Source organism: Neovison vison, chromosome 12 (assembly GCF_020171115.1).
Source record: "Neovison vison isolate M4711 chromosome 12, ASM_NN_V1, whole genome shotgun sequence".
Classification (NCBI taxonomy): domain Eukaryota; kingdom Metazoa; phylum Chordata; class Mammalia; order Carnivora; family Mustelidae; genus Neogale; species Neogale vison.
The window spans coordinates 147,007,335-147,020,885 of NC_058102.1; the positions used below are offsets into that span (position 1 = coordinate 147,007,335).

General features: G+C 59.0%; 1 protein-coding gene across 1 annotated transcript in view; it reads left to right on the forward strand.

Moving 5' to 3' along the window:
- Nucleotides 1-13,551, forward strand: part of ADARB2 (adenosine deaminase RNA specific B2 (inactive)) — a 112,703-nt gene that overhangs the window by 54,027 nt on the left and 45,125 nt on the right. Inside the window, exon 5 of the mRNA XM_044228311.1 lies at nucleotides 8,474-8,588. Coding sequence (XP_044084246.1) covers nucleotides 8,474-8,588 — 115 coding nt within the window. The remainder of the gene's footprint in view (nucleotides 1-8,473; nucleotides 8,589-13,551) is intronic.

Genomic DNA, 13,551 nt, shown 5'->3' on the forward strand with positions numbered 1-13,551 from the left:
ACGTGAAGCCCAAACGTGCTGAACCCAGAGACACCGTCTTACAAACAGAAAAGTAATAACAACTTAAAGGCAAGGAAAGATCAAGAAAACAGTATAACTCAGCCAATGCCGACCGATGCTTTCACTAAAAGCGACCTGCGTCGAGCAGGACACGTGTGTGTGATTTCTCCCTGAGACCAGCTCTGGGTCCCGGAGGACGCGGCGTCCATGTGGCCACGTGGAGTCGAGTCAAAGTGGCAGCTTCCCGGGTTCGGCTCTCCAGGTGACAGCCGGGCTCCCTTAGTGCACCCAGCGCTGGGAGAGCCACGAGCCGGACCGGCACCTGCGCAGTCGCATTAACCAGGGTCACGGGGGACTCCAGGAAAGCACTCGACTCAGGGAAGTGTTTCAGGACGTTCTGCCTCAACGCATCCTCAGCACCCACGCTCCTGCCGAACCGTGTGGGAACGTACCCCAGACAGCTGTGCCCTCATGCAAGGGAGTGACAAGTGCTTCCATGTCGTATCTAAGGAACTCCGTGCCTGCACGAGTCTGGGCGCAAATAACGGCCGCTGGCACTCGGGGCCAGGCAGGGAGTGTCCGGACACCCTCGGGCACCTTACACCGCTGTGTCATCCCCCCTGAAACAACCCCATGGTGTAGGCTCGACTCCTATTTCAGAGAAGAGGAAATCAGGGCTACATACTGCTCTGAGTCAGGCCTCTGGTAAGCAGCAACCACAGGATTAGACTCTGGGTCCCAAGGACTTCAAGGACCTTCAAGCCCGCATGGTCCAGCCATGGTCTGTAACACCCGACCTCCATCTGCATGCTCCTCCGCAGCGTAACACGCCACTCTGAAACCCAGCAGCTCCAAACAACACGGGCTTCTATTCTGCTCATGCACCTGCCGTTTGAGCAGGGCTCAGAGGGACGCCACCCCTCTGGCCCCCACAGCAGGAGCTGGGCAGTGCAGCTGGGGGCTCTATGGGATTTCTCCTGCCTGGGTTCCAAGAGGGAGCACCCCAGGACCAAGACACAGGTTGTGGCATCAAGGACTGCTCAGAGGTCACACGCCAGCATTGCCTCCTTGTTCTCTGTGTTGGGACAGTGTCCAAGGAGAGGACACACAGCCAACCGCTGCATGGGAGGCACTCGGGGGCTCGTGGTAAGAGGGCCGGGGGATGGGCGATGTGGGCACAGACGTCTTTGGAAAATGCAGGGTCTGCCAAGATACCGTCCCTGCTGGCCTTGGGATCCATGCCAGGTCCTACTGGAATGCCCGGGCAGGGAACTTGGCCACAGCAAGCCCTTGAGGAGCCGCCTGTGCCCAGTCTCGCGCTGGCACCGGTCAACTGCGGTGCGCTCAGTGCCCCCCAAAGCACACCTGGCCTGCCGCCCCCGGGGCCCGAGAGGCACTCACTGAGCTCCCTGCCGACTGTGGACAGCAGGGCAAGCCCCTGAGCAACACCTCAGCCCTCGCGTCTTCCTCTGGCCAGGGTTGGCCCCTGGTCACCCAGAAACACCAGAGGCAGCAAGCCAGGGGTCTGTGCAGAGAACTGGAACCGGGGCCAGCAGGGTGACTGCAGACGCCTCTTCCACAGGCCGGCAGCACGCGGAGAGGCTCCCTGCCCAGGTCCTCCCACTCCGGGTCGGGCACTTCCTCTGCCATGTGGGTGACAGAAAGGGCTGTTTGCTCTTTCGAGACTTCCTTCAAATTTGTTACTGGCCTCTGGATGATCTGAGAACGAGAATCACTGAATAGTCGGCTACTCTGAATTATGCAGTTGGACTCTGAAATTAATGAGGCTTGATTGCCATTGTCAGCAAACAGGAATCATTACGAGACCTAGAAGCGCCCCATCCACCGACACGCAGGGGATGCGGAGACGGAGCCGCGGAAGTTCACCCCCCACGTAGCGGGGCTTCTCGGAGCCAGGCTGGCACACGCCGGCTCCGTGCCGCTGGGAGGGTCCTTCGGCTGCGCAGTCTGGCAGGAGAGCACGGTCAGCCGCACCCCCTCCTGGGGTGCTGCTTCTGGAGCGCCCGGAACGCACACACCAGGACACTCCCCCGTATTTATCATGTTTGGGGGCGGAGGCCACCCAGCACGCGCCGTGAAGGGAGCCATGAAGGGACCAGTGGAGACGGGCAGCCTTGGCTCCTGGATCCCGTCCGGCCCTACCCATATGCAAATCTAACCTTTCCGCTATTTCAGCATTATAAACCCAAAGACAGGATTTCCACAGGAAAATATTTACTGAGGGCTTTCTCTTTCATAATCTATCGATTTTAATATCCTTACCACTTCGGCTAAATGTCAATTTCACCCTGAGGATCGCTATTGCAAATTTGAACACATTTTATTTATTTATGGCATTCAAAACATTAGTGTTGGAAATGAGCAGAGTTTGAGTCTTTCAGTGTTCCTATTTAAAGTTTGTTTTTCCTATTTGAATAATGCTGGCAGTTCACCATGGTCATGGGGGCCAGTGGGCAGGGCGCGGCCACAGGCAGAAGCTGAAGCCGCACTTCCAACAGGCACAGCTCCTGAATATGCGGCCGCTCCCCCACTCAGCCTTTGGGACCAGAAGCACCTGCTGATCACTAGCCTTCAGCCGGAGGCCAAATCCCCCCGCCCGGGCATTTCTGCACCCGTCCGTGCCGCTCACACACAGATCAGCAGGCTGGAGTCGGGCGAGTCATCGGATCCCCATGGGCTCCCGCGGGGGTGGAGGCTCACCCTGAGATTCCTGCGGAGCGCTCCAGGCTCTCTCCACGACCGTAAACCGGAGGGCTTCGGTGCGCTGCCTCAGTGACCACCCATGGGCTCAGCTTGAATCTCGGAGGGCTTCCCGCGGGTGGTCGGATTTCGGTTGTTTTCTGAGGTTTCAGGAACCGCCCGCGAACAGCCGCAGGCATCACAGGCTGAGCCGCACAACGAGGAGCTCACACACGCACACACACACTCTCTGACACTCACTCGCACACACAGCCGTGCACGCACACACACACACTCACACATACACTCTCTGACACTCACACAGTCGTGCACGCGCACACACACACACTCAGTCTCACGCTCACACACAGTCACACATACACAAGTCCATCACGCCCAGCTTCTTGCTTGCTCTGCAACGGTGGCCGGTCCCCGATCTCTCTGAGCTTCTGCCTCTGCAACGGTGGGACGGGTCCACCAGGGCCAGGTGCTCCGTGTAGCGGAACATGGGGCTGTGCGCCAGGAGCTCCGCGCAGGGTGGGGACACGGGGCCCTGTGCAGGGGACACGGGGCCATGCACCGGCGGCTCTGTGTGGAGTGGGGACACGGGGCCCAGCTCCGGGGGCTCTGCAGGAGCTCCTGGATCTGGAACTGAGGCCTCTGCTGTCCCCCTGGCAGCCTTGCGACTCAGACCATTGGACCTTGTCTTCTGCCCTCAAAGTGAGTCCCCCAGAGGACACGTGTTGTAGGCCGTGTCACAGCACATGGTCCACAAGGTGGCTCCCACTCCCCCAGTCCATAAAAATACTAACCCCTTGTCCACAAGCGCATTGTACATATATGATATACGTGAGAAAGAAAAACTACCTTTTCCGAATGTACCAAAAAAGAACACAGCTTCTAGGAGCCACTGGAGTCTGGAAGAGAATCCTGCTCGCCGTGGAAGCCCCTATAGGAGCCTGGACTTTGTGCAGAAGGAGCAGGAGGTCCACTGGCCTCGGTCTGTGAAGCTCTCGTGGACAGAGCGGGGGCTGGGTGTGTAAGCCCACCGCTCCCGCCCGGCCGGCAACGGGCCTGGGTACAGCGAGGGCGGGGGCGTCTTGGGTGACAGTGAGGGGTCTGTGAGTTCGCACCGCCACCGGGTAAAATGTCTTACATTAATTTAGGAAGCAATGTCACAAAATAGCTTGACCCGTGTGCTGAAAAAATACTTGTTACGTTAAATGATGTGTCCTTGCCTGTACTGGGGCTGCATGGACTCCCCGTGGCCCGGGGCGCGCTCTGGAATTTGAATTTATGGAAACAATCAGTGACTTGAGCTGCTCTAAGCCACTTCAGCTGCTTCGACTGCACACCCAGTGCCAGGTGCGGAAGAAAACGGAATCATGTCACGATCTGATTAGTCGGGTTTGTGGTAACTGAAGTCGACCGTATATATTAGGTCCCAAGTGATTAAAACATAAAAAATGGCTGGTGTTAAATTAGACAATAAGTGTGAGCGTCCCTCTGTGAATTCCAAGCTTCCGTCTCGCCTCCAGTTCCCCACGGAATCAGGTGCAAGGCCCCGTACAGACAACTGGGGAAGCAGAAGCACAGCTGGGATCGTGGACGCCACTGAATCAACCTCCAAGCCCCCAAAATAGCCCCAGCGCAGGGGGGACCGTGGGGCGGGGGGTGTGGCTCCGGCCAGGGCAGGCTCCGCAGGCCTTTTCCCAAGCAGACTCCCTTCCACGCTCACACCCAGGAAACGGAGGCCTGTCGCCCAGGCAGGGAGGCCTGGCAGTTCAGCCGGGCAGCCTGGAGCTCAGTGCAGCCTGGGCTCTTCTCTGATCTGTCAGGATGTACTTGCCTTTTTATAGGAAATTCCTCTATTCTTCACACTGGAGCATGACGTTCCCGCTGGAACCACGACCTCACGGCCAGGGAAACCACAGCGCTGAGAGCGGGTGGGCAGCTCGGTGGCCCAGGAGCCTCCACGGAGCTCCGCCCTGGCGATCTCCAGCCAAGACACCCAGGACAAGAGAGGAGGGGTGAGGGAGGAAGAGAGCCGGAGAGAGAAGGGGCACCCACGCCCTTCGACAGCCAGACCCGCGCAGGTCACTCAGACGACACCCCTCCCATGAGTCTCCCGGAGGAACGTGTGTGCCCCGAGTCCCCGTGCTAAAACCGCGTCAGCAGCAGCTTTGTGGGGCTCAGCGGGATAAGCAGGCACGCAGGGCCTCCGTTCTGCACCTCTGCGTGAAGGACCACGGCCTCTAGTTTCCAAATGAAGTCGCTTTTCTGTGTCACCAGCGGGTGGGGACATCCTCTTCCGGGAGCCTCCCAGGGCTGGTCAGGCCCACAGAGCAACGAGGTGCTTCCTGCACTGACCATCTCGCCACTTCCTGGACATTCGAAACCACCACATGGAGAGGGAAAACCGACAATCAAAGGTACGTTGGGATAGCTCTTCAGAGCGCACCAGGCGTAGGAACCCAATCCCGGCACCTTGAAAAGCACTGGAGAAGGAAGCCGACAACAAAATGACAAGGTTGGGGGCGCCTGGGTCCTCGGCGGGTTAAAGCCTCTGCCTTCGGCTCAGGTCATGATCTCAGGGTCCTGGGATCGAGCCCCGCATCGGGCTCCCTGCTCAGCGGGGAGCATGCTTCTCCCTCTCTCTCTGCCTGCCTCTCTGCCTACTTGTGATCTCTCTCTGTCAAATAAATAAATAAAATCTTTAAAAAAAAATGACAAGGCAACCTCCTGAATGGGAGGAGGTATTTGTAAATGACATGTTCAACAAGGGGCTGATATCCAAACTATGTAAAGAACTTTTACAAATCAGCACAAAACTAAAAAACCAAACAAAACAAAGAATCCAATTAAAAATGGGCAGAGGACCTGAACGAACATTTTTTCAAAGACGATGTCCAGATGGCCAAGAGACCCATGAAAGATGCTCAACATCGCTCAGCGTCAGGGAAACACAAATCAAAACCACGAAGAGACCCCACCCCACACCAGTCAGAATGGCCAAAATTAACAACACAGGAAACAGATGTTGGCGAGGATGCGGATAAAAGGGACCCTCGTGCACTGTGTGTGGGAACGCTGCTGGTGCGGCCACTCTGAGCAGTGAGCAGGGTCCTCAGAAAGCTAAAAATAGAGCTACCCTGTGACCAGTAAACGCAATGAAAATGAAAACTTTAACTCAAAAGATACACAGCCACAGTGTTTATAGCAGGAAAGTCCACAACAGCCAAAGTATGGAGAGCCAAGCTGTCTGTCAACAGACGACGGGGACAGAGGAGACAGTGTGCACGTGCGGTGGAGTACTGGGCAGCCGTCAAAAGGAATGAGATCTGCAGTGACCCGGATAGACCCAGCAAGTATGATGCTGAGTGAGATACATCAGAGAAAGACAAACATCACCGGGGTCAGGCTCCTACTCCAAAAGCAGCGCTCACCGAGATGCCACAGAGCCCACAGATCCCAGGACCCTGTTCCCACCAGCTCGCTCCTTGCTTGCGTGTCTTCGGTCCAAGCTCGGAGCACCCCTGCCAACCAGCGTCCATCCGAAGGTGGGACTGGATAAAACCTGCCCTTGGGGGGGGGGGGGCAAGGGCACCAGGAACACAACCAGCCCTGTGTCCACACCTGCGGCTGTTCGAGGGACGGGGACTGAGGACTGTCAGGTCATGGTCCAGGCACCTGGCACAGCCTGATGACGCAGTTAATCTTCCCACACAAATGAAGAAGTCGGGTCATCCAAGACGTACGGAAATTACCGAAATTCACACTTCCATGAAAACTGTCACCGTCTGGTCACGGCACGAGTGTGGAAGAGTTGACGACAAGAGGAAGTGGTCTGCACATGGCCCCAAAAAGGCAGGCCTGTGCTCCGCCCCAGAGCCCGTGTGTCTGCGACATGAGGACCTGAGAACAGGTGATCCTGAACCCAGCAAGAGGCATCCTTGTAAGACGCAGAGACAGACACGGACGGGGCCGAGACAGACAGACACAGACAGGGCAGAGATGGGAGGACCCCACAAGCTGGAGAGGCAGGAGGGACCATCCCTGGAGCAGCAGGAGGGAGAGCGGCCCTGGACACCTTGACCTCCAGCTGCTGTCTCCAGAGCCAGGAGGGGCAGAGTCTGTGTCTCTGAGCCACCCCGCTTGTGGTCACTGGCTCCGGCCGCCCAGGACACCCACACACGGTGTGCCCAGGACACATGCCGGCTCTCTGGACCTCTGTGCCCAGGTCCCAAAAGACAGGATGGCCTCCAGCTGCAAGCCAGCCCCAGGACAGACTGCACAGCTCCCAGCGGAGGCCCCTCACCCAGAAGCCTGGGTTCTTGCGGGGGCCAAGCCGGGGAAGACCCCCGCCCAGCAGGCCCGGCAAAGGGCCCCTCGCCACCTGCGAGGCCTGAATCTCACGTCCGTACAGCACCCAGACTTCGGGCTTTGGGAGCCGCCAGGGCAGCAGGGTCCCCGCGCACGGTGGAGCCCGGAGCCAACACCTGTGTTGTTCCCACGCAGGTTTCTAGGCCCCGGGATACAGGCCTGTTTCCATACGAGTAGGTTCTCCTAGAAACAAAATCCTCATCCTTACTGAGACCTGCTCTGATCTGTAGCCCAGTATCCGGACCCCCGGCGGGAAAGGGCAGCTCCATTCCACCCCGGAAGTGAACCCCGTGGCCCCGCACGCAACCACAGGAAGACGCAGCTCGAGTCTGCAGCACCCAGGGGGATCGGTGACGACGGTGAGGAGCAGAGAGCCGGCACCGGGGCTGAGCCCCACGGAGCGCGGGGCAGCGGGCGGAGCACGGAAGGGGCACGAACGCACTTCATCCTCACGAGAGCACCAGCCGACGGAGATTAAGAGGATTACCTCGTAAATCAGGAAAACGGGCCCACGCGACTCAAGCAGATCCGTCTCCAAAGCCCGTGAGAGGCACCGCCACCCGGCCCGCCTCCTCCCGCAGAGGGCGACGGTGCGCCGTGGGGCTGGGGGGGAGGGGGGAAGACCGCGCGAAAGCCACGTCCTGGGGCCAGGCCGCCCTTGTCATGGCAGATGAGCTGGTTTAAAGGGACGCGGGCACACGGGAGCATTCAACAAGTGGGATTCCCTCAACGCAGGCCGTGTCTGTGCACACGTGTCGGGGGTAGTGCGCGTGTGCCTGTGTCTCTGAGCGGGTGTGCACACATGTGCCCCACACTCGTGTGCCTGCGTCTCTGCGTGTGTTCACGTGCGTGTGCACAGGTGCACTCTCTCTGGCTGCACTGTGTGCATGTGTCGCCGTGAGCACGTGCGCACGGTGCCGGCACCTCAAAGAGCACACCTGGGCCTGGGCGCGTGCAGAAAGTGAGGGGCAGACTCTGGGGTGAGCCCGGGGAGCAGCTCGGCCAGGTGTACCTGAGACCGGGGGTATCTGGACCTCAGTTCGCCCACGCTGAGAAGACAGGGAGTCGAGTGTCCGGGCTGTCCCATGCTGCTCAGGTTCTATCTCACGACTGTCCCCGAAGGAGAGCCGCAGGCGGGCTCCTCTGCGAGGCAGGGGAGGGCAAGAGCGCGGTGGCCTCCCGCAGGCAGACTCTGCCCAGGCGCGGGGCCAGGTGGGGGCTCCTCCCTCAGAACCAAGGCCTGCACGGGTCCCCCTGGGGCCGTGGGGTCTTGGAACAGTGCACACGGTGGCCTCCGGACGCCACACATGGGGACAAGGCTTGGAGGAGGAGGGAGGCCAGGACACCGCCGGCTCAGCCGTCAACGAGGCCTGGTGCTTGTGTCTTTCAGGAATTTGCAGACTCCGTGTCCCAGCTGGTCACGCAGAAGTTCCACGAGCTGACCGTGGGCCTGGCGTCCGTGCACGCCCGCCACAAAGCCCTGGCAGGAATCGTCATGACCACAGGTAATGCCTCTTGTTTTCCCTGTGGGATCCCATCCGCAAGGACGGGAGATTTAATGTCTGCCTGACTGCGGACAACAGGCGGGTCTCCCTTCCACACGAAGCCGTGAAAGAGAAATCCAGCAGTAGGACGCAGAGGGCTCGGTGACGATCGTGGCCGATCAGCAAAGCACCGCTGACACGTGCTAGGACCGGCTCTGCGTAAGCGCCTCGACGCCCACGAAGAAGGGCAACAGGAGGACGGGCCGGTGTCTTTCCGGTCAGGCTCCCCGCCTCACGGTCGAGAACACCGTGCGCTGCTGCTGTTGGCACGGCGGGAACCCAAGGTCAGGCCCGGCCACTGACCAGTTGCCTTAGGCTGGCGGGGGGCGGGGGGCGCATCTTAGTTAAATGGAAGGGACAACGCCTCCCCTGCCGGAATTGCCTGAGCAGAAAAGACGTGAGAAATGCTTGAGCGGCAGCGACGACTCGATGAGGCAGAGGCAGCTCCGTCTCATCGGTGACCCCCTGCATCCGGGCATGCGTTCTGCCCTTCCGTCCACCCGCCACTGTGCAGAAGGTGGAAGGTTCTAGACTGAGGGCCAGGAGTTCACCTCCGTCAAGATCATTCCCACTGGACTGGCACTGCCTTCACCGGCAGCCCGAGCCGCTGACCGGAGGCATGGATGTGCCGGGCAGCGCCCCCAGCCCCAGCCCCCACGTCAGGACCGAGTCCAGGGACCGGCGAGACATGGGGCTGGCCAAGATCAGCTTCCTGGGTTTGAATCCCAGATGTACCCGCCTATGACCTACGTCAGCCAGCCCTTGGCGACTCAGAGGGACGGAAGGGAGTAGGGAGGAGAGGGTGAGCGGGAGGGACCCAGGCTTCTCCTTCACTGGGCTCTATTACCTACTCCCGGTCTCTTAGAGCTGCTAAGTCGTTTCCCCAGCATTTCCCAGCTCTGTAGCTAATGGTCCAGTATCTTCCCACTTTTCTGGAAAACTCGATTCTAGGAAGTCTTGAAAACTACTCTCAGACGTGCCTTGGAAAACAGTAACATTTTACAGAGACTCACGGGAAAGCGGCCGGCAAATACACAGGTTTGGTGCCGGCGATCTCCCCGCGTGAACGGAGCGCGTTGTAGCAGACGAGGCCGTCCGAGGTGACACCTTACCAACTAGTGACCGCAAACACTGGAGGGTACGTTGCTGAAACTTGCTGGAAAGAGACGGTTGAACAAACACCTGGATTAACCGAAGCTTAGGAAGATGTGTGCAGGGTTACGGCAGAACAGCTGGAGAAACCTCACCCAGCGGACGCAGCACTGACCGACGTCTAGTTCACGTGGTGAGCAAACGCGCAGGACGGTCCAGAGGGAAGCGTGCCCTCCGCCGTGCCCATCTCTGCCACAACGTGTGCGTCCTGAAGGAAACCCTGAGCCGACGCCTTCCGTTTCCAGGTGCGACGCCAGCGTGTCCGCATCATCTGGCGCCTACAGGTGCTTCGCCCCAGGAGCCGCTGGGGGAACCCTGAGAGCAAGGACATGGGCTTACGAATAGAGGCGTTCTTACCGCTCTCGCAAACACGCAGGAGCCGGTAAGAATTCCAGCAGAAGGGAGCTCGGAAGGGACCCGGCGCTCTCGTCGGCTCGGCAGGGAAGCTGCCACTAACCACTTTTTTGGGGTCCTCATGAGCCCTTCTGCGTTTCCCTTGTTTCAATTCTGAATATTGACTGCACCGGCGAAATATGCTTTTTGAGTTCTCGTTATGGGGTCAGTAACGCCCACAGTTTTAGGGACCACACTTACGCTCTTCTTTCTTCACGCTCTCAAGCAGAGACAACCACGGCGCCCTGCTCTGCCCCGCGGGCCGCCTGGTCCCCTGCACGCGCGTCTCCTACCGCCGCAGCCGCACCTCCAGCCCCTTCTGCACGACGCCTCTGGCTTCCGTCCTTGGTCCTGAGTCTCAACGCTGGAAACCGGGACACGGCCTCACGCAGTCAGGACGCGGTGGGGGCCACCCCTGCCGGGCGCAGGCCGAGCGGGGGCTCCTGTGCTGTCCCCGCACCACGTCCTGAGAGCACGAGGCACCACCCGCTCAACGCCGCGGCACATTTAGGGTCGACGCAAAGGTGTTGCTAGGCTTCCACCGTGAGCTTCGGAGTCTCACGTGCGCTTTCCGGAGGCTCTGATTTCCTTTCTTACACGGAAGAGGAGGAAGCACCTTTGGCACACACAGGCTGGGCGATGGGTCCCCGAGTCCGCGGACAGGCCCACGCCCTTCTCCGGAAGGAAACACCTTCAAACGTGCAGGCTAGACACCGGGTGCCCTCATTCACGGGCCACGGCCGAGGGCGCTCTCCCGCCACGGGAGTAGCTTTGCTTGGGGAGAATCCTGCGCTTGACGTCATTTTCCCTGAGCCCCTGCAGAGGACTTTCCTATTACCTCTTGGCCCATGTTTCTAACCAGAGACGTCAGGCTGATGTCTCGGCCGGATGCCCCTGCCCTGCCTGCAGAGGGGAAAGGCGCTTTGTGTCACTGGAGTGTTTTATAAGTTTGTGAGTGTGTGTGTGTGTAGGCATAAGCTAAGCACCTGCTCTGATTCGTTTAAGCTATTTATTTCTGTACTTTTTTGCATATCATTTCTTTGATAAATACCTTCCTTTACACACATTTTGCCCAATTTTCAGTACTCCGACCACACCCTCAGTCTCTTCCCTCTCCTGGTGCATCCCCCCCGGCCCCGGTTCCTCCGTGGCCCTGGGCACTTCGGAGACTTCTGAGAGGTCTTCAAACGCCACTGCTTCTGAATTCCTGCCATCCGCGTCACTCAAGACCCCTGTCTTCTCCGGTGCCTCCCCCCTCTTGTTTTACGGAGGGGACGCTCCCCACAACTCCCGGGGGGGCTCACCAGCTGACGCCCGAGCCTCTGCCCTCAGACTGTGGTTTCTTCACAGTCGGTCTCTCTCTTTCGTCCTGCATGTGGCTTCCGTACTGAATGTGCGCGTCTGTGAGAAAAACGCCAGCTCTGCTCTCCAGTGTGGCTGCGGTTCCCCCCCACACTGCCTCTCTCCCCCCAGTGGAAGGAGGGGGCTCCTCCAAGCCAGCCTCCTTGACCCAGGTGGGGGTCTTTTAATCAAAAGTCACCTGGGGAGCCCGCCGACGGTCCTGCTGGCTTAGGTTGGTCCCTCGTGACGGCTCCTGCACACGGTGCCGGGATTTCATCAGTCCCTGCACATTCCCTGGAGCCCTCTGGTCTGTGGATCCCCGGGGAGGAGGAGCGTGTGCCTCTCACCCCGCCCTCCTCAACCAGAAATTGGACGTTGTGTACCCAAGAGGTCAAGTGACGGCTCTGTCTCCTTTGTTAAGAAAGCCTGATGTTTCCACGGGAAAGTGACTCTGAAGGAGCTACTGATAATGATGATTTCATCTGATATGCAAATTGATAATGTGGATAGCACTTTTGCACACACTAATCAAGTTAATTGCTACAACCCTGAGAAGTGAGAGAGGCAGGAATCTTAATTACAGTTTTAAGAAAAACAGACAAGGAGACAAGGAGGCTAGGTGTCTTTCCTTGAGTCCCCGGAAGGCGGGACCCCACAACCCCCTGGCCGGAGTCCCTGCACACGTGCACAGGGCGTGGTGCTGAGATATATGATCTTTGCCCGCAAAATTATTTACTTCTAAGCTTAATCAGTAAACGACCAGAGGGAAGACCTCCCGGCCTGTCTCTGTTCCCGCCCGTCTCTGCTGGCCTGTGAAGCTGTGGCTTTGACAATCTTCTTTCTGATTTAACTGAGGGGCTGCTCTCCACACTCCACGAACACCTGGGGTTTATTTGCTGTTTTACCCAGCAAAAATGCGCATCTCTTGAAGACGGGATGGGGAAGAAAACAGCCTCCAAAGTCGAACTTGGTGCATCAGCCCATCTGTCCAGGCCGGCAGATGCTTATGGACAAAGTGGGCTTGCCTGTCTTACAGGGAAATCTGAAAGTTCCAAGAAATGACATGGGACACGCATTCTGCTGTTTTTTAGATCTTTTTGCTCTGAACCTAAAAGGACCACGCGGGGTGAAGAAGTCCACTTCTGCACTGTCTGCGCCACGCTCCGCCAGAGTCAGGAGCCGGCCGTGGCCCCACAGCAGGTGCGGCGGTCCTAAGGAGTCCCGACAGCTGAACAACGGCCAGGGCGTCTCCTCCGAGCGCACGAGGGGCCTGGCGGGGCCCATCTGCGCAGGGGATTGTGGAGGCGCACCCAGATCCCCAGACCCTCTTCTCCTAGTTTCTCCCGAGGGACTGCCAATGACTCAGATCATAAAAATAAAAGTGGGTCTTTCCATTTACGTTCAGGAGGGCACGGGGAAGGTGGGGAAGGACCACAGGCAGAGCCTCACGCGGGGATGGGAGATGGAGCCGTCTCCTGGACTTCAGAGGGCTGGTCCCGGAGGCTGCTGCGACCCGCGGAGCCTCCTGGAGAGGGGGAGGATTCAGGCCCACGGACACTCGCGGGGGCCGGCGTCCCGCCCAGCAGGAGCAGGATGCAGTGACGTCCAGTCTCGGGTTGGAAGGGTCAGGTCTGGACCATGAAGCGCCGGGTGTATCTCACTCCTGACCCCAAGGAGCATGAAGGCTGCCTTTTTCACACTGAATCCCCCACACACAAACACGTGGAGGGAAGGAGGATCCACCACCGAGTGGACGTGGCCTGGCCAGAGATCACAGGAACCGACCCCAGAGTTGCACCACATGGCCCCCAAGGAGAGCCAGCCGAGGAGGGACAGTGGCCTGACCCTCCTGAGACTCCAGAGGCCCCTCCTTGGTGAGCAGGTGCGCGAGGAAGCACAGAGCAGGACAGAGGACAGCGAGCCCCACCCCTACCGCGGTGTCGGGTTCTTCTGTGCTCTTCCAGCTGGGCCGAAAGCCGGCAGTCAACTGCCTGAAAGACATCAGCGGGGGCAGAAAACCCGACGCTGACCTTGGGTG